Source organism: Papaver somniferum, chromosome 2 (genome assembly GCF_003573695.1).
Source record: "Papaver somniferum cultivar HN1 chromosome 2, ASM357369v1, whole genome shotgun sequence".
Lineage (NCBI taxonomy): Eukaryota > Viridiplantae > Streptophyta > Magnoliopsida > Ranunculales > Papaveraceae > Papaver > Papaver somniferum.
Genome location: NC_039359.1, coordinates 211,122,250 through 211,141,515, shown reverse-complemented (window position 1 = coordinate 211,141,515; position 19,266 = coordinate 211,122,250). Strand labels below are relative to the sequence as shown.

The following is a 19,266-nucleotide window of genomic DNA, read 5'->3' as shown; positions in this document are numbered from 1 at the left end:
TATAAGAGCCTTCAATAACAATAGGGTACTCCACCCAACGAGAATCTTTTGATTCGCGAGCGGTTTTATTGAGTCATGAAAATCAACATCACGCATGATCCTCTGTTCTTCTGCGATACCATCCTTTCTCGACAAGCGAATGCCCCATCAAAATAATTCATTCTTCATAATGACAACATCATAGTGAAGAAAGAAATTCTCAACCGTGTACTCCGTAGGGTCAATTTCCTTATGTGAGAAGTTTGGATGTCTTACATCTACCAGATAAGCAGATCCCAACCCTGCCGCACGGCGAGAGTATTCAACCATTATTCTTATGCAATCACCGGTCAATTGAAACATGCCCCGTCTAAATTTTTCATGGGAAAGTAGTTCGTAGAAGAGAGGAATTTGAGGATTGTATATGGGAATGGGAAGACCCTAGAGCGTTGACCAAGAGAAACAATGATTCTATCAGTATCCCATTCGTCAAGTGAATATCATTCGGGTCCAATTACAGAAGTGGGTTCGGATCCCTGAGGGACTGATAATGCGAAACCCCTAGGCCCAAAATCATCCTTCAATCTATCGAATTCTTTGAGATTTTTCCAACCGTCTTTAAGAACCATTTTCAGAATGAGAATGTAATCGAGAAAATAAAGATAACGAGAAGAACGATTGAAGAAGACTATGAAGAAAAGTGATTAACGAGAAGAAGATGAACAACAACAGCAGAAGAAAGATACAGAGAAAAATAAACAGCAAGCAGAGAACGAAAGTTGCAGAGAAAAAGAAAGAATAGAGTAAAAATAAGATAGAAGAAGACGTGTGGCAGTAAATAAAAGATTTTATACCAGTTTCCGAGATATCTCTCCTCATCAACACTAATTGAGAACGAACGGATAAGAAGAAGAGGTCATTAAAGACGTGTCTGATGATGAGCGGTGAAGAAAACATGTGTGGGTACAAAATAAATCAGAATTTCTCATACTGCTCTCTTTACCAAAAGAACGATATGAGAAGAGGCAAAATATGGGTACAAAATACCGCACACTCGTTTAGTATGCGAAGTAACTCCTTAAGTGTTAAGTGAATACGATCTCGTACAACATATTCAAGATGACGAATCAGATGACGTCACCTAATCACGGGTAAAGTGTAAAGATCTGTGTGGCAGTAAAGAAACCGTGTGGCAATGGTAAACCTCTATGCGACAATGACGCACGTCAGATCCGAAATAAGGGGCTTTATTAGCTGTCCTCCACTATGTAAACTCCTATATTAGGAGCCGAGTGCATTTGTAAAAAAGAGAGATCTTTTTAGAGAGTTGAGACAAGAAATTTAGGAGAGAGAAAGATTATTTACTTCCAAGTTAGGGTTTTCTCATATCTTTGTATTTGTTCTAGGATTTAATAAAAGTTTTTGAGATTCTTACGATGATTTCTTAGATTGTTCCGTAGATTTTACTAAGGGTGTAGTTGTGAGATTTCTCGCAACTGCACTTAAAATTTTTACTTAAGATTGTGGCCTCTTATCAAACTAATTAATTTAATGAGGAAACCCAAACTTGCCTTCTCAAGTTTTCAACCAATTAAAATTTCCCTGAAAGAAATAAAAACAAATCAAGGTTTGTGTTATATGCAATCTGCTTTATGTTGGAACCTTTATCGTACACCAAAGAAAATAGCTAATGCATGTTTCTCTAAATATATTTTAGAGAAGATTACAAAACAAAAACACACATGATATCATCCATGCCCGAATTTTGGGAGAGGACTCGGACCCAACTTTAACCATGATGAGAAGGAGAATTTGTAATTAGGCATTTGTTTAGTTTTTCACCTTAACCAACAATTGAGATTTTCTTGTTGCACGCCAACTTTCTTTGTGAGGATGTCAATGTCACAATGACATGATGTTGTGCTCTTGCATAATTCAATTAATGTGGTATAAGAGGTGGTTTGACCTTTTTATAGTCGATGATAGATATCACTGCTCCAGATTCAGTACTCAAAACTCATATTTGCTTCCTAGCTAGTTGGAGTTTGCGAAGAATCCCATCCATTCCTAGGCACAAGATTTCTTTCAAACCGGTGTCTCCGATGGTTGATGCGATGCGTGTGCTGGTTGTATTTTGATGTGTGGTGGTGTTTGATTTCGGTTTCCTTGTCCTGCTTTTATCAATCATACATAATGACCATTGCAACGCTAGGGTTTTCTTTTGAACCCCAACTCAGTTGTTCTTTTGTCAACGGAACCGTCAATCTAGAAGCATAATGTTTATAATTTTTAAAGGCCTGGATAGGATTAATTTTTGTGAAGGCTGCGAGTTTGTGACCTATCAAACTAGCAAGGGAGTAGTAACCAAAACTAGCCTTCTGAAGGATTGGATATCCAGCAGATACTACGTTATGAGATGGAGTGCTAGACTTGCAGATAATTGTTTCTCGATTTTTTCTTTGATTTTTCAAAGACGACCTGTGGATTGAACGAACATGTCAATATACTGTTTTAAACAAACCGATATTAATGTCATTATGCTGGGACCTATACAACAAAGAAAAATAGCTAATGCATGTTTCTTCAAGTCATCTCACTCCATAGACAATGAGCAAAAAGTCAATAATCATAAGGACAAGGAGTTAAGTTCAATACTCTACCGAGTAGATGATAGAAGACTTCATTCATCTTATTATTCAACAAGGAGAACTTTTTTGACGAGATAGTCAATAATCATAAGGCAGTCAGGTCGTGTAGGGCTACTACAGCAAGAGCTGCTTTTGCGAAGATTCAAACTCTACCGAGACAACATCAAAACAAGACTGATCACCTTTTTCATCTAACGCTGTTGTCGCTCTAGAAGATGATATAACGTGTCTAAAAGGCATAAAAGCTGCTTTCACGGATCCTCAAGGAAGATTGGAATCATGAAATTCTGATAATTCTTCAGCTGGTCTCATTTGTAATCTCGTTGGTGTTAGCTGTTGGAACGGAAATGAAGATCGTTTGATACGTGTTTCATTGCCATCAGGTGAACTATCAGAACAAATTCCTGATTCTTTACAATACTGTGCTAGTCTACAAGTTTTAGATCTCTCTGATAATAGGATTTCAGGTACAATTCCTTCTCAAATCTTTGCATGGCTACCTTATCTAACAACCTTGGATCTTTCCGGAAATCAACTTTCTGGTTCTATACCTCCAAATTTAGGTGATTGTGCATATTTAAATAGGCTTAGGTTGTCGAGTAATCGGTTATCTGGTCAAATTCCTTATAAATTAGCCAGTCTTCCTCGTCTCACAGATTTCACTGTTGCTAATAATGATTTGTATGCATGGCGGCCGGCAATCTCCCTCCAGCCAATCTATCATCGATCAATAATAAGAGTGGAAACTCATCTAATCTTGTTAATAACACTGATTTCACTCTTGGGTCGAAAGGTTTTCCTCCCTTGATTGTTCCAGGATCTAAAGAATTAAACCCAGGAACTAAAAATCGTAGCTATATCCCATGCTTATCAAATCCGTCGACTGCTTCACCTTCATCGACAATGCTAGCGTATGAAGAACCAATGTCAGTGCATGATTCATCTTTTGCTTCTTTTACTTCAGGTGAGCTACAAACTCATGTAGATCTGTGCAATTCTTTGGTTGTTGGCAAAAGGCAATCTTTTTCATTTGTGAAAGATCAATTAACCTCTCTTTGGAAAACAAAAGGAGATTTCTCTATGACAATACATGGAGAACAAGCTAAACCTGATGTATATATACGAACTTTTTGCTTCCCAAAACCACATATAAAACTGCACATAAATACACACACCGACACACGACAATCAGTTTACTATGCAAAAATCAACATTTTTCATTCAACTCGTCGAACAGATTAAAACTTTCTAATTCTTTTCAACTAATATAACAATTGATAAGCTAGATTCTCTTCAAAGTTCTTCAAATAAAGAAAGGAACATGCTTTATTTATCGAACTTTTGCATATAGAAATACAATATCTGATTATTATTAAGAGGAAGGGTAGGTTTGTAACTGATTTGAATGAGAAAACCAGTACCAAATCTTAATTTTCTTAACAGATAATAGATTTATTAAAAAACAATTTCAGTTTTCTTAACAGAAAAAGAAAATTTAGTAGTAACTTTTGAATTAGGAGTTTTAATTAAGATATATATACAGAGCATAAAACAAAACCCAAGAGCACTATAACTCACACTTTTTCTCCGATCTTGAGTTCTAGGAGAAACACCCGCTCCTTTTCATCCTGCTCAATTGACCAGGTAAATTGGTCATTGGTTAGTCTCCACGGCACATTGTTTAACCCGAGTATCAAGTAACAAGTAAATTGTGCTGGATCATGCTGATTCATTGCAGGATCAGCTCTCCTGGATGTGTATCTGCGTAAAGAAACGGGGGAATTAATCACTAATAAGAATTAAATTTGAAACTCATTTTAGTTTTTTTTTCTTTTATACATACAAGACATACAATATGAAAACCCCATTTCCGATTCCGCTCATACTGATTATTATTCAAATCAATCGTCCCTCCAAGGTTTATGAGATACGAAACCCAAATTCCACTCGTAACCCATTTGTTGAGTGGTGATGGTGGTGGCTAGGAAGAAGATGATTAACAGAAGAAAACACTAGGATTGTAGAAAAGCGCCGCCGTAACTGGTTCGAGTGTCGAGTGTTGTTTTCTACAAGGTGCTCTATTCTCTATCCGAAACCCTAATGCGTTTATATAAGAACACACCAAATGACCCGTGAGATTAGGCACGGGCATCAGCCCACAGTTGGGTGTGTGTTCAAGTATACAGCTCACTTGGTATTACCTCCTGCATCCAGCTAGTTTTACATTCTAACCAAGTGACTTTTCTTCTTGAATCTTTTGGGATACCAGAATTATAATTAGAAGTTTTAAAGCTATATGTTGTTTCATAATCTAAAAAGTTTGTGTGTTGTATATAATTTAAGGTATATCGTAAGTACTATTCAAAAATTTACCATACTAATCACAATTTGCGACGCAGCTAGGGATAATAATGGAATCTGGGTATTTGTAATTGGACCTGGAGCAGGGTCTCCGGGTTGTGACCTTTTTTTCTTTTCTTCTTTTAAAACTCAACTTTTTTCGCCACCGAAAAAAAAATGAAAGAAATAAAGGAAAAGAAAAAGTGTTGCACAATGATATCAATAAACTGTGTTTAAAAAACCAGAACTCGTCAGCCCTAAATTTTTTATAAATAAAAAAAAATGAACAGAATAGCCTGCAGTGACTCTTTCGACCGAAGATGTTGTATTTTTTTTTTCATCTTAGCATGGGTTTGTTTTTGCTAATCTAGAAGTATGCTTTTTATATTTTCCAAACCTTGAATTAGATTATATTTTTCTGCGGATAGTCTCCTCCTATCAAACTAGCAAACGGGAAACCAAAACTGACCTTTTTTTAACCTTAGGAGGTTCATTGTACCTTATATTTATTAGTGACTTCATGGATTTTTTCTTTTTTTTCTTGAACATGCTTAGATATTTGGCAGATACTGGACTATGCGATATTGATAGTATGCTTGGTTCAAGGAATTAAATTCTTGGTAATCCAATTCCAGGAGAATGTGGCAAATTCCTTGAACCAAACAACAGAAATCAACTCTAAGTTATTAAGAATTTTGATTCATAAGAATCGATTCATTCAAAATAATAGTTTTCTATTGCATTGGTCTAAGAGCATCTCCAATGCTAGGGGTGGAGGTCATAATATAAAAAAGTCATGCCACCTAAAATTTAAGATTTTTTTCACCAAAATTTCATCTTCAATGTAAGGGTCAAGGTCCTTGGAAAATGTGACATGCTTATGTGGGGGTAGAAGAGAAAGTCTAATAAGACCTTCTCCATAGCCTTGGGTCTAAGGCCACATCAATAATTTGTCTCTATTTTAATTTAGAAGTTATTGGATAAAACCTTGAGGACTAGAGATGATTTTTGTGTTAAAAGATCTTAACTTTATTTGTTTTGCCATATGTGAATGACCTCCATAAAAAGTGTGATATTTAGACCTCCACATAGGATGACCTCCACCCTCAACATTGAAGATGTTCTAATAGTGTAATGGAATTGAATTACCTCAACCGAATGCTAATTTTTTGGATCCTCTTAACTTGTATACCCGTATACATGTTAAGATGCATTAAATTAACATTTTTTTGCATTGGAAACAAGATTTGTTTGTTTTATTGCAATGAAAACAACAATTCTTTGCATTGGGAACATGATTTGTTGTTTTTAGTGCAAGAATTACCAATTTCTAGTAGAATAAGACAAAAAAACACAATTTCCAATACCATTAAATAATTATTTATTAAACCTTAACATGTATACGGGTATACAAGTTAACAAAACTCTTGAATTTAATTCCTTGAAATTCCATAATTAAATTCAATTACCCGATAATTATATTACGATTCTTCCGACCAAACTAATAAACTTAGAAAATGGTCCCTACTTTTATACTATGTTCCCGATGAAAACTAAAAATTCTGGTTTATTGTCATCAGTGTACGATTATGAGAGGAGTACTTCACTGCCAATAGGTATAATTGATCTTGAGCTTTTGTCATACACGAGGATAACTGGATATGTTTTGAATTCCGGCCTCAAAAACTACCTCAGCCTATCAAATACTGATACTTAGTATTGATCGAAATGAATGCCTTGGCTAAAGTAGAAGTGACTGCTATAAAAAAAAAATTATAAAAATAAATAATGATATACCTAGTTCTGCTGCTGTTAAAGACTTTTACGATACGAAAAAACTGGTGTTACCTTCAACTGGATGTTCATCTGATGGGTCTAAATGACTAGACTCAAGTGTTTAATAATTGACTCCACTCGTTGCTAGGGCTGCACATGGGTCGGGTTGGGTCGGATTTGACCTCACCCTACTCGCTGCTTCTTCACGGACACCTATCAATTCAACATACACGTGTGCTGATTTTCAACATATCAAAGCTTTCTTAAAATAGATAAAACCAAATCAAAGTTTGCGTCATGCAAAGTCCTTATGTAGGGACCTGTACGTACAACAAAGAAAATTGCTGATGCATGTTTCTTCAAGTCCTGCTCACCAGTCACCGACTTCGCAGTCAATGACTCAAAAGTCGGTCGATTTCTAATAATCATCCAGACAAGGAGTTAAGTTCAGTACTCTACCTAGTGAATGGAAGACTTCATTCATCATCGTATATTCGTATTCGACACGGAGAACATTTTTTATGAAATACATATATATAGCAGTCAGGTCAGACAGGGTTACAGGCTTACAGCAAGAGCTGCTTCTGCAAATTCGTCAGCTGCAAAGATTCTAACCGATCTAATCATATTTCCTCTATATATATTCTGAAAATAGCAAAACCATACTAATCACCTTTTTCATCTATTATTTCTACCATGAGCAAATCATCTAAAAATAACACAATGGTTTTTCATTTTAGTCTTGTTATTGTTTTCTAATGTTGTTGTAGCTATAGAAGATGATATAAGGTGTCTAAAAGCTGCTTTCGCAGACCCTCAGGGAAGATTAGACTCATGGATTTTCGAAAATGCTTCAGTAGGTCTCATTTGTAAACTCTCTGGTGTTTCTTGTTGGAATGCAAAAGAAGATCGTTTGATTAGTGTTTTACTTGCATCAAATGAACTATCTGGACAAATTCCTGATTCTTTACAATACTGTGCTAGTCTTCAGATCTCTATGATAATAAGATTTCAGGTACAATTCCTTCTCAAATTTGTACATGGCTACCTAATATAATAACCTTAGATCTTTCCGGAAATCAACTTTCTGGTTCCGTACCTCCAAACTTAGCTAATTGTACGTATTTGAATAAACTTAGGTTGTCGAGTAATCATTTATCTGGTCAAATTCCGTATGAATTATCTAGTCTTGCTCGTCTTAATAATTTCAGTGCTGCTTATAATAATTTCTCTGGTCAAATTCCGACATTCAAATCGAGCTTTAGTGTTGCCAGTTTTGAGGGAAACAATGGACTTTACGGTCAGCCTCTCGCTGATCAGCCTACTGCGGATCTGCCTTTTGCTGGCTGTGAGAAAAATGATGGACTTTGTTGGTTGATGATTTATAGTGCTGTTGTATTGGGATTTATAGTTGGATATTGGGGTCTGTTCTTCGTTTTACTGATCAAGAAAGAGAAATGGTGGTATAGGTATTGGAGTTTCGTTGACACTGTTGCATCGGGATTTATAGTGGGATTTCGGGCTGCATTTTTCGTTTTACGAAATGCAAATGCAGTACATAATTTTTCAGAGGACGATCATCAAGTCTTCTTGTTCCAGAAATAAAAAGACAAAACTGATGCATGAACAACTAAATAGCACATATAGAATTTTCCTGCTTGTAACAACTCAGTTATTATCTACAGTCAATAAAAGCTTTGAGCACTTCTTTTATCTAAGCGTTCTGAATCTTATTGAATTTCAAATGAAATGGGTGTTGAAATTTTAAATTCGTAGACACTTCATTATCTTCTCTAACCGAACATTCACTTCGGTTAAATTTGAAAAGTACAGCACACGTTTACTGAGCTCCATAGTCCATACCACATTCATGTTAGAGCACAAGCATATATAACTTATACCGGCCACAGTGCCAAACTGCCGAACCTGTTAAAGAGTACCAGTTCACTTGGTCTGTGAACAAGAAATCTTGCCCTGAATCCTCTCACCTTTAAAACCCTTCCCAGAGAATGTCAAGCTAATATACAGAGGTTTAAAATTTTGTTTCTATTCCAGACATCTCATCATCTAACATCAATCAAATGTAACAAAGAATCCTCTGTAGAGAAAACCACTACCATCTTGTCCAACACAAAACTTTGTTGCTTTTACCAAACTACAGCAAGCTTGAGAACCGCCTCGCTACAAATTCTAAGAAAAAAACCTCCTACATCCTTTCAAGACTACGAAATCGTTACAACAGTTCACGGTTTGCAGTTCCGGGCCTCCTCCGGCCTTTTTTCTGCATTTGACATTTTAACAAATTTGATTTGTGACGACACAAACTAAGGGATGTATCAGATACATCAGGTACAGGATGCTTCCACCTCTGTAAGAAGCTTCTAATTTCCTGCACAGGATGCTTGAACATAAGTTTCAAGAACATGGAGAGATAAATCTTCAACAGAAGCAAAATTCAACGTGTATGATGAGATTGAGGTTATTGAATTCTAAGCATGTTAATGAATTTCTTATGGTATATGGGAGATATGCACCTAGTTCCATTGATTTTATCTGAATTTACACAACAAAAATGTAGGCTGTCCCCTAATCGTTGTAAAGAGAAGCTAATAAATCTCAATTCACAACAGTGCAATCCAAACACAAGAGAAACTAATAATTTCAGCAGCAGACTTGCTGAACCAGATTTCTAGGTTTATATATAATAGCAATTTAGCAGGATACAGATAACAGAAAGCAAGACAATACAATGAGAAAACCACGAGAAGTCTCTGTTTCATCGATAGCTTCTAATCCAATTATATGTAGCAGGAATGAATACAACATCCCTTTGCTCTATGTTCCAGAATATCAAGAACTTCCTAGTGTACGAGGTGGACATTAAATTCAAAACTAGTTACATTAGTCCATAGTCAGATTTGGTGTATTAAGTAAGTCGAACTATACTTGAACCATTTTCTCAATAATCAAGTAAAATTCAGAAAAAATTAATGAAAAAGAGAAAAATAAGACTAACTAATGAGAGGGGAAGTCATTGTGGAAATCGGATAATTTATGTTAATTTGTGTAAATTTAGCCAGCTTGAAACGTACTTTTTGGTCGCAACAATTTGGACAGCAAACTGAAGTTCTTTATAATCCATTACTAGAACACCAGATTGTAAATGTATGCATATACGCACAAGTATGAGCTTAAAATTCAAGACTTTAGCCAAACATATTCCTCACAATTAAAGATTTTAGTTTGAAAAGTCATTATTCAAACTCGGCTAATCTCACATTAAGAAGACCAACAGGACGTGTGTTTCTAAACCTAGATGTCAAAAAAGGTACACTTGAAACCCAAATCTCAAATAACTTGCTCATCGGGTTATTGCAGGACATTCACATAGCACTGACTAGGAGCACGACACTAACAAGACTAAATGTTTACATAAAGAGAAGTGGAATTTTTAATACCTACAAATTCTTTTGATGACAGGAATGCGGCTTTGTACTGAGATTTCCATTTTCTTCTTCAACTTCACATAGTAATTTTGGAATTTGCTTCCAAGTTGATCATGAGGAGGCTGAATCATCAGGAAATGCAAATTAGACTACTCACCACCGTGTTGTAAATGATATCGATGACGTTGTTCATGTTAATACTGTCCGAAAGGTTTTCAGAGAATGGAAGCCTGTCCCCTATCAGCAGTGTAATTTGGCTAAACCCACTGTATATATACGAACTTTCTGCTTCCCAAAACCACATATAACGCTGCACATAATATGCATACATACACACACGACAATCAGTAAACAAAAATCAACACTGTTAAACTCATCCAACAAATGAACAGTTTCTACTCAATCTTTTCAATAACAATTGAAAAGCTAGATTCTCAACAAAGTTGTTCTTCAAATAAAGAAAAAAAAACATGCTTTATTTATCGAATTTTTGCATATAAAAATACAATATATGATGATAAAGATGTGGGGTAAGTTTGCAACAGATTTGAATGGGAAAACCAGTCTTAATTTTGTTAACAGATAATATATTTATCAAACACTACTTCACTATTCTTAACAGAAAGAGAAAACTTAGTAGTAACTTTTGAATTAGGAATTTTAATTATGAGATCATAAAACAAAACCTAAGAGCACCACCTGCTAAGCTTTTTAGTGGATCTTAGAGTTCCAGGACCTTGCCACCAGCTCCTTTTTATCCTGCTCAATCTTATAAGATCGGATGGCTCCTAGTTTCATTGGGCAATGCCTCTTCCCTCCTCAGATCCTCTGCAGCCCTTTTGCCCTCTTTCATTAAAATGAATGAGAACAGCTACTCCCCCAATACCCAGATTGGTATGAGGAACAAACCTCTCATCAATCTGATATGTGCAAACATATCATTCAGCGATCAGGGTGAAATTAGACGAAGCAAAGGGAAGAATTATCAGATGCGAAGAAAGACGAATCACAGAATCAGAGAAGAAGAATCAGATACAGAGCCATGCTCTAGAATATCACCATTTTCATAGATAACCATTACGTTCTTACACAATAATATATATAGGCAGACTCCATAACCACCCGTAGTAACTACCTAAAAACCACTCTAACTGCTTGGTACACAGATGCACATATCACAATCTGCATACAAAGAAGAATTTCAAGTTAACATAATCAATCAATCTTTTCAGTATCTTTCAGGGATCAGACAATAACAATACAGAATTGAATACCAATAAGAAATCAATTGAAGTGGTAGCATTAGCTCTCCGCTGGCAAATTACCTGGATTAAGAGAGACACGAATGAATTAAGATTAGTAGATCGTAAAAAAAGAAATTAAATTTGAAACTGATTTTAGTAGTTCTTTGTCTGCTCATTCCCAGTTTATGAGAACCCCATTTTCGATTCCGCTCATACTGATTATCAAAATCATTTTCCCTGAGTGATGATGGAGGTGCAAATGGAGATAATTTTGGTGGTGGTGGTAAGGAAGAAGATGGTTAATTTAAGAAAGCAAGAGGATTATAGCTGAGCGCCGCCATGACTGGTTCGAGTGTCTGGTGTGGTGTTTATAAGTAAGGTACTCTATTCTCTTTCCGGAACCCTAATGCCTTTATATAAGAACACACCAAATTGGCCCGTGAGATGAGGCACGGCATCAGCCCACAGTTGGGTGTGTGCGCATCTGACAAGATGGTAGATGGTTCTACATTTTGGCTAAGTAACTTTCTTTTGTTGAATCTCTTGGGATACCAAAACTATAACTACAATTTCTATGCTCTGAGTTCTTGTTTTACCTTAGCATACATTTTGAATCTTCTTGTAGTTCAAATGAAATGGAGGTTGAAATTTTAAATTGATAGACACTTAGATTCGAGTAAATATTTGGTTGCGAGGTTCGGCCCCCTTTGTCCGAATTGAAAGAAGAACCAATTAGATTCATATAATGCCTCTCATGGATGCCACCACCCACAGGAAACAATAGCTCTCCTACACTTCACTTGTCAAGTCTATGAACAGAACAACTAATCGAAATAATGGTCTACAATGGCTTGATAATGTACACTAGTACCTTATTCAACAAGTTTTGAGCACTTTTTTTACCTTAACGTTCTGAATCTTCTTGTTGCTCAAATGTAATGGGTGTTGAAATTTTAAATCCCTAACGTTCTGAATCTTCTTTTAGAAAAGAAAGATCATCACTTTTTCATCTTAGCCTAAAAATTGGCCAAATTGAAAAATTCATAGTATCTATGTTAAAACCCTTGCATGTTCTACTTAAACACCATACGTGCTACTTATAGTAAAACCGATCCAGCAGTTGATATTTCCGGACTGTCACATTCATAACAAATATTATAGAAAATGTTATTTCATTACTTCTCGTCTTCCCTAAGTATATCATTCATCTAGCAAGAACAAATCCGCTATAATAAAACCTGCGCATTAGAGAAAAACCATTACCAAAACCCTGTCACTATATAACAATGACTGCATCCTTCACAAACCATTCACTTGTATTTGAAGAAATAAGAATAGCCCAATCAAACTAACTTAAATTAAAAAATCAAATTGAAAAAATCCGACCAACTTAAATTAAACAAAATCGGAGAAACACTTACTTGGGTCCCTTCTGTTTCATCGTAATGATGAACTTTGTAAGTCGTAGCAGCACCAATTAGATGTTATTTCACTCTTGAGCGAATCAATCGACAAAATCTTGATTCTACCGACAGCAAGATTACTCTCCAACTCCTTGGATCCACATCTAGCAATTGCCTCTTGAAGTCTTCAACGAAACATTATTCTTCATGTACAGAATTCGCCTGAAAATCTTGGATGCTCACAGCATGATCATTCCCAACTTTTTCTGAGGTTGCAGTTTAGGGGGTCTAATCACAAAGGATGTTTCCTTCATACCACAACAGAACTTTGTTTACGTCTACAAGGGAAAATGGATCTTAGTCAGACGCTCTCTGAATGTACAAATTCGTTTCAAAGAAAAGCTAATAAATCACACGGCTATCTTCCAAGTCACTTAGCATAAGATGCAACATAAGCTTAAGAATGAAGAGTCTGCACCTATTCTCTCTACCAGGAGGAGAATAATATGATCTTGTAAGAAGGATACAGCGAATAAATATCTTGTTGTGTCTGCACAAGAGAAACTAATAATTTCAGCAGCAAACATGTTGAAGCGAGATTGTCTAGGTGAACATATGAAAATGGGATAACTGTATCACTGACAGAACCTCTAATTTTCTGTGAGCATGTGGAAATTCAGCCAGCTTGAAACGTACTCAGGGGATGAGCAGAAATCATATATACTTCAAACTGCCCCTATCGGCTTAGACGCATATACATTTTGGTTGCAATAATTTGGACAGTTCTCTAACTGAAGCTCTTAACCATCCATTACTAGAACACCACATCGTAATACAAAAGTATCAGCTTTTGAGAAACCCTTAAAATAACAATTCAAGACTTTTAGTCCGACAAATTCCTTCACAATTGAAAATATTAGTTTTTGAAAGTCATTATTAAAACTTGGCTAATCTCGCATTACCCACACCTAAAGGACATGTTTTCATGTTTGATTCTAAACCTAGACGTCAAAAAGTGTATACCAAATCTCATATAACTTGTTCAATTGGTTGTTGCAGCCTGCAGGTGCACAACACTAAAAAGGACCAAATGTTTACATAAAGAGAGTGGAAATTTTTAATACTTACAAATTCTTTTGATGACAGGAATGCAGCTCTATTATACTTCTGTACTGAACTTTCCATTTACTTCTTCAACTTGTACACACTAATTTTGGAATTTGCTTCCAAGTTGATCATGATGAGGCTGAATCATCCAGTCATGCAATTGAGACTTCTCTCCAGCATGTTGTAAATGATACCGATGATGTTATACGTGTTAATAGTGTCCCAAAGGTTTTCAGAGAAAGGAAGCCTAGCCCCTATCAGCAGTGTTATTTGGCTAAACCCGATGTATACATACGAGCTTTCTGCTTCCCAAAACCACATATAACACTGCACATAATATGCATACATACACACACGACAATCAGTGTACTACAAAACATGAATAAACAAACAATCAAAATTTTCATTCAACTCGTCGGACAAATGAACACTATCTACCCATTCTTTTTAACTAATATCACAGTTGAGAAGCTTGATTCTCAACAAAGTTCAACTAAAGACGAAGGGTAAGTTTGTCACGATTTTAACGAGAAAACAAGTACCACGTCTGTCAGATAATAATAGATAATAGTAGTAACTTTTTAGGAGTTTGAATTAAGAGATGAATAGATCATTAAACAAAACCTAAGAGCACCACCTGTGACACTTTCTGCCCTCTTCATTGAAATGGATCATTTAGAACAAACCCTTGAATAACAATCTGCATATAAAGATGAACTTCAAGTTAACATAATAAAATCAATCTTTTCAGCATCTTTTAGGCATCAGACAATAACAATATAAAATTTAGTACCAAAAAACAAATCAAACCCAAACTCATAACAAATAAGGTAAAATTTTACCTTAAAACTAATGCTGTCTGCTTTAGATCTCACTACCCATTCCTGTTCTTCGACAGCTTCCTCACTGCGGGGCATTTTACAACTGTGATGGGGACTTGCAATCAGTATGAATTCATCCCACCCACCATTAAAGAAAGGCCCCCTCCCGCCTTCGTCCCTGCATTAAGAGAGACAGGGTAATTAATTAAAATTAGTCATTAAAAATGAAAAGTTTGAAACTGATTTTACTAGTTCTTTGATACTTACTTGTCGAGACAAGTAAGCAAAACCATCACATAAAACCCATTTCCGATTCCGCTCATACTGATTATTATCAAAATCATTTCCTCTCCCTCCCTCCAGGGTGTATGAGACACGAAACCCATATTCAATTTATAACCCATTCGTTGAGCGGTGATGGTGGTGCTAATTGAAGATAATAGTGGTGGTGCTATTGATAATTGAAGAAGACGGTTAATGGGAAAAGGCAGGAGGATTGGAGCAAAGCGCCGCCGTAAGGGACTCTATTCTCTTGCTGAACCCTAATGTCTTATAAGAAGAGTGAAGACACACCAAATGGCCCGTGAGATGAGGCACGGAAACATCCCACAGTTGGGTGTGTGTTCAAGCATACAGCCCACTTGGTATTTGTTACCTCATGCGACAAGCCAGACAGTAAACATTTCCATTTTTCTTGAATCTAACGAGAACATCTGTTAAGAACAAGGGATTGCTTATTTTATGATAGGGCCGACTGTTACATACTTTGTTAACTTGAGAAAGTTGGGAACCTCTGTGATTCCCCCTGCCAGGCTTTTCAAAGCAAGATGAGGGAGCCAACTGCAAATTGGAGTTTCATTGATTCTAATATTCTCAAAGAGAACTTTGAGTCATGCTATTCGGTCACTCGAAATGGCTTTCAAATTACATAAAGATCGGAATCAATCACAGAGATTACCACAACACATAAAAAAGAAGGGAGCTGACATTCACAATATTTTTATTAATCACCAGGAGGGAGCTAACATTCACAACAAATGCAAATTTGGGAGCTAACATTCACAACATATGCGAATTTTTATGCGACAAGCTGCCTAGAACAAAATCAGTAGCTTCAAAATTTGCTCCATTCCTCTGGTGGAATCCCAAGTTATATCTTTCAGAGTTGCATCATCTTGAGCCTCAAAATCAATGTTGGATTTGTGTAGTTCTTTACCCCACTCCAGAGCTAGTTCTGCTCCTCTAGCTGCTCTGTCAAGCCCAATAATACTGTCCTTATAGTTTCTTGCTCCCATGCAGTTCCCTGAGAAAGACATGACAATTAGAGCAAAGTTAGTGAACAAAGATACCTCAAGAATATGCCTACATAGTTATGGACCTCTGGTACTTGGCTGCAAAAGACATGCCATGAATCTATATCAACAACAACGGATTGGAGTTCAAGTACTACAAAGAGTGAAGAAATTAACATATAATCCAACAATAACATCTACTCATGAAGTTATTAATACTACACACAAAAAAAAGTTAATAATAATTCTGTCATTGTGATTTGGAACAAGTTTTGCGCGCAACAGATGATTGAGTTTAATCATACAGCATATATGAAAACTCAGCTTATGAAGCTACATATGCATATGAAATTACTTACATATTTCTAGTACTCAGCAGACTAGCATATGAAACCATCCAACTAAACTTAAATATTAGACAGGCACCCTCGTCTCTAGCACATGCATATTCAAGTTTTACGAGTCCACGCTTCAATTATACCAGGATACACAGACCACCTAAATCCCTCACTGTAGCGACCAATTTAAACTCATTGTGCAAATTACATGGTTTTTAAAACACATACTTGTAGTGCCAAGCATAACAAGAACATACATAACAAAGAGCTTAAAAAGAAACATAATCCAAATATCAGTAGTACTATCATCGTCATCCTTGAGTCTTCTCTTAAATTAATGACGAATTGGAAAAAAACTCATATTAAAAAATAATAGAAAATGTTCATTCATTACTTCTCGTTTTCCGTAAGTATATCCATCTAGCAAGAACAAATCCTCTAGTAAAACAAGAGAATTAGAGAAACACCATTACCAGAACCCTATCACTGTATAATATTGACTCCTTCATTCATAGGGATTCAGTTTTATTTGAAGAAATAACAATAAACCAATATCATTGTAACATACCTCTGCTCTATGTTCCAGATTATCAAGAACTTCCTAGTGTACGAGGTGGACATTAAATTCAAAGCTAGTTACAATGTTACATTAGTACACAGTACATACTCAGACTTGGTGTGTTAAGTAAGTCGAACAATACTTGAACAAATTTCTAAGGAAACTAAGTAAAATTCAGACAAAATCAATTAAAATGAGAAATAATAAGACTTACTAATGAGAAAGGTGAAGTCAGTGTGCAAACCGGATAACTGTACAATTGCCGGAATCTTTTTTTTTTTTTGTTAATATGTACAAACTTAGCCAGCTTGAAATGAACCAGGGGGGTGGCAGAAATTACGTTTACATATACTTCAAAAGGCCTCTATCAGCTTAGACGCATATATATACATTTTGGTTGCAACAATTTGGACAGTTGTCTCACTGAAGTTCTTAATCGTCCAGTATACTAGAACACCACATTATAAATGTTTGCATATACAAAAAAGTATCATCTTTTGAGAAACCCTTAATATAACAATTCAAGACTTCAGTCAGACATATTCCTTCAAAATTGATAATATTAGTTTTGGAAAGTTATTAAAACTCGGCTAATTTCACATTATGAACGACTACAGGGCATGTTTTCATGTCTGTTTCTAAGCCTACATGTCAAAAAATGAATAACTGAAACCCAAATCTCAAATAAGTTGCTCATTTGGTTGTTGCAGGACATTCGCATAGCACTTACTAGGTGCACAACACTAACAAGACTAAATGTTTCCATAAAGTGAGTGACATTTTTAATACTTACAAGGGGTTTTGATGCCAGGAATGCTGCTCTTTATACTTTTGAACTTAAGTTTCCATTTTCTTCTTCAACTCGTACACGTAATTTCTGAATCTGCTTTCGAGTTGATCAAGATGAGGCTGAATCATCCAGTCATGCAAATAAGACTGCTCACCGACCAGTCTGTGGTAAATGATACTGATGACGTTGCCCGTGTTAATACAATCCCCAAAGGTTTTCAGAAAAGGAAGCCTGGCTCCTATCATCCCTGTCATTTGGCTAAACCTGTTGTTTATATACGAACTTTCTGCTTCCCAAAAAACATACAACACTGCACATAAAATACATACATACACGCAATAGTATACTCTACAAAAATCAACACTTTTCATTCAACTCATCCAACAGATTAACACTTCCCACTCATTCTTTTTCAACTAATATAACAGTTGAGAAGCTAGATTCTCAACAAAGTTCTCCAAATAAAGAAAAAAAATGCTTTACAAAAAGAAATATAATTATTAAGAGGAAGGGTAAGTTTGTAACTGATTTGAGTGAGAAAACCAGTACCACATCTTAATTTTCTCAACAGATAATAAATTTATCAAAAACAATTTCAATTTTCTTTAACAGAAAAAAAAATCAGTAGTAACTTTTGAATCAGGATTTTAATTAAGAGATATAAAAAAATCATAAAACAAAACCTAAGAGCAGCACCTTTCAAGCTTTTCCTTCTTAGAGTAAAATTGGTCATTGGTTAGTCTCCCTGGCACATTCTTTAACCAGATCATCATCTAACAATTGACCAAGTGAATTGGGCGGGATCAAGGGATCATCCGGATTCATGGTAGCATTAGCTCTGCGCCAGATCTGTATCTGTAATAAGAGACGGCGGATTTAAATTAGTCACTAAAAATTGAATTTGAAACTGAATTTAGTCGTTCTTTGATACTTACATGTTGATACACCATGATGATCCATTCATGAAAAACCCATTTCCGATTCCGCCCATACTGATTATCAAAATCAATGATTTTCTCTCCATCCTTCCAGGATATATGAGACACGAAACTCATATTCCATTTACAATTCGTTGAGTGGTGACGGTGGTGCTAAAGGAGATAATTGTGGTGGCGGTGGTGGTGAGGAAGAGGTTAATGAGGAGGCCGCCGTAACTGGTTCGAGCGTCTGGTGTGGTGTTTTACAAAGTAAAGGTGTCTCTTTCCGGAACCCTAATGCGTTTATATAAGAGCACACCAAATGGCCCGTGAGATGAGGCACGGCATCAGCCCACAGTTGGGTGTTGTGTTCAAGAATATACAGCCCACTTGGTATTACCTCCTGCATCCGACAAGTTTAACCAAGTAACTTTTTTCCGTTAGGCTTGGTATTACCTCACCTCACCTCAGCTAGGTACTAATCTGTAAGCAAGGACGTAGTACAACCCAATTAAGCCATAATAATCAACAATTCAAGGGCTAAAACAAAGGTTTAATAAAGACTAGATTCATCTGATGCTTTTTATTCAAGGGCTAAACTATTTC

At 36.0% G+C, this 19,266-nt stretch overlaps 1 protein-coding gene and 1 long non-coding RNA gene across 8 annotated transcripts; both read right to left on the bottom strand.

Moving 5' to 3' along the window:
- Positions 1-2,658: 2,658 nt before the first annotated feature.
- On the bottom strand, positions 2,659-4,676 carry LOC113354497. Its single transcript, XM_026597813.1, has 3 exons — positions 4,480-4,676; positions 4,206-4,388; positions 2,659-3,782 (listed from the first exon to the last, which is right to left on the bottom strand). The coding sequence occupies exons 1-3, from the start codon at positions 4,509-4,511 to the stop codon at positions 3,668-3,670; spliced, it is 330 nt and encodes a 109-aa protein (XP_026453598.1). The 5' UTR covers positions 4,512-4,676; the 3' UTR covers positions 2,659-3,667.
- Positions 4,677-8,493: 3,817 nt separating this feature from the next.
- On the bottom strand, positions 8,494-15,280 carry LOC113350424. 7 transcript variants are annotated; one of them, XR_003360813.1, is made up of 11 exons: positions 15,032-15,280; positions 14,786-14,942; positions 14,581-14,643; positions 13,965-14,270; positions 13,485-13,650; positions 13,315-13,386; positions 12,855-13,174; positions 11,464-11,514; positions 10,889-11,371; positions 10,202-10,499; positions 8,494-9,132 (listed from the first exon to the last, which is right to left on the bottom strand). It is a non-coding gene; the product is annotated as an uncharacterized LOC113350424 (long non-coding RNA). The 7 variants fall into 7 exon arrangements; XR_003360814.1 differs by lacking the exon at positions 13,485-13,650; XR_003360817.1 differs by lacking the exons at positions 13,315-13,386; positions 13,485-13,650 and having other exon boundaries at positions 10,889-11,109; positions 11,249-11,371.
- Between the last annotated feature and the right edge of the window lie 3,986 nt (positions 15,281-19,266).

Bases quoted from the DNA above. Each gene is read 5' to 3' on its own strand.
- LOC113354497 (XM_026597813.1), bottom strand. From the start codon at position 4,511: ATGAGCGGAATCGGAAATGGGGTTTTCATATT. The intron at 4,389-4,479 runs GTATGTCTTGTA...TTCTTTACGCAG, and splicing joins GGAAATGGGGTTTTCATATT to ATACACATCCAGGAGAGCTG. The intron at 3,783-4,205 runs GTGAGTTATAGT...ATTTATGTGCAG, and splicing joins CTCAAGATCGGAGAAAAAGT to TTTTATATGTGGTTTTGGGA.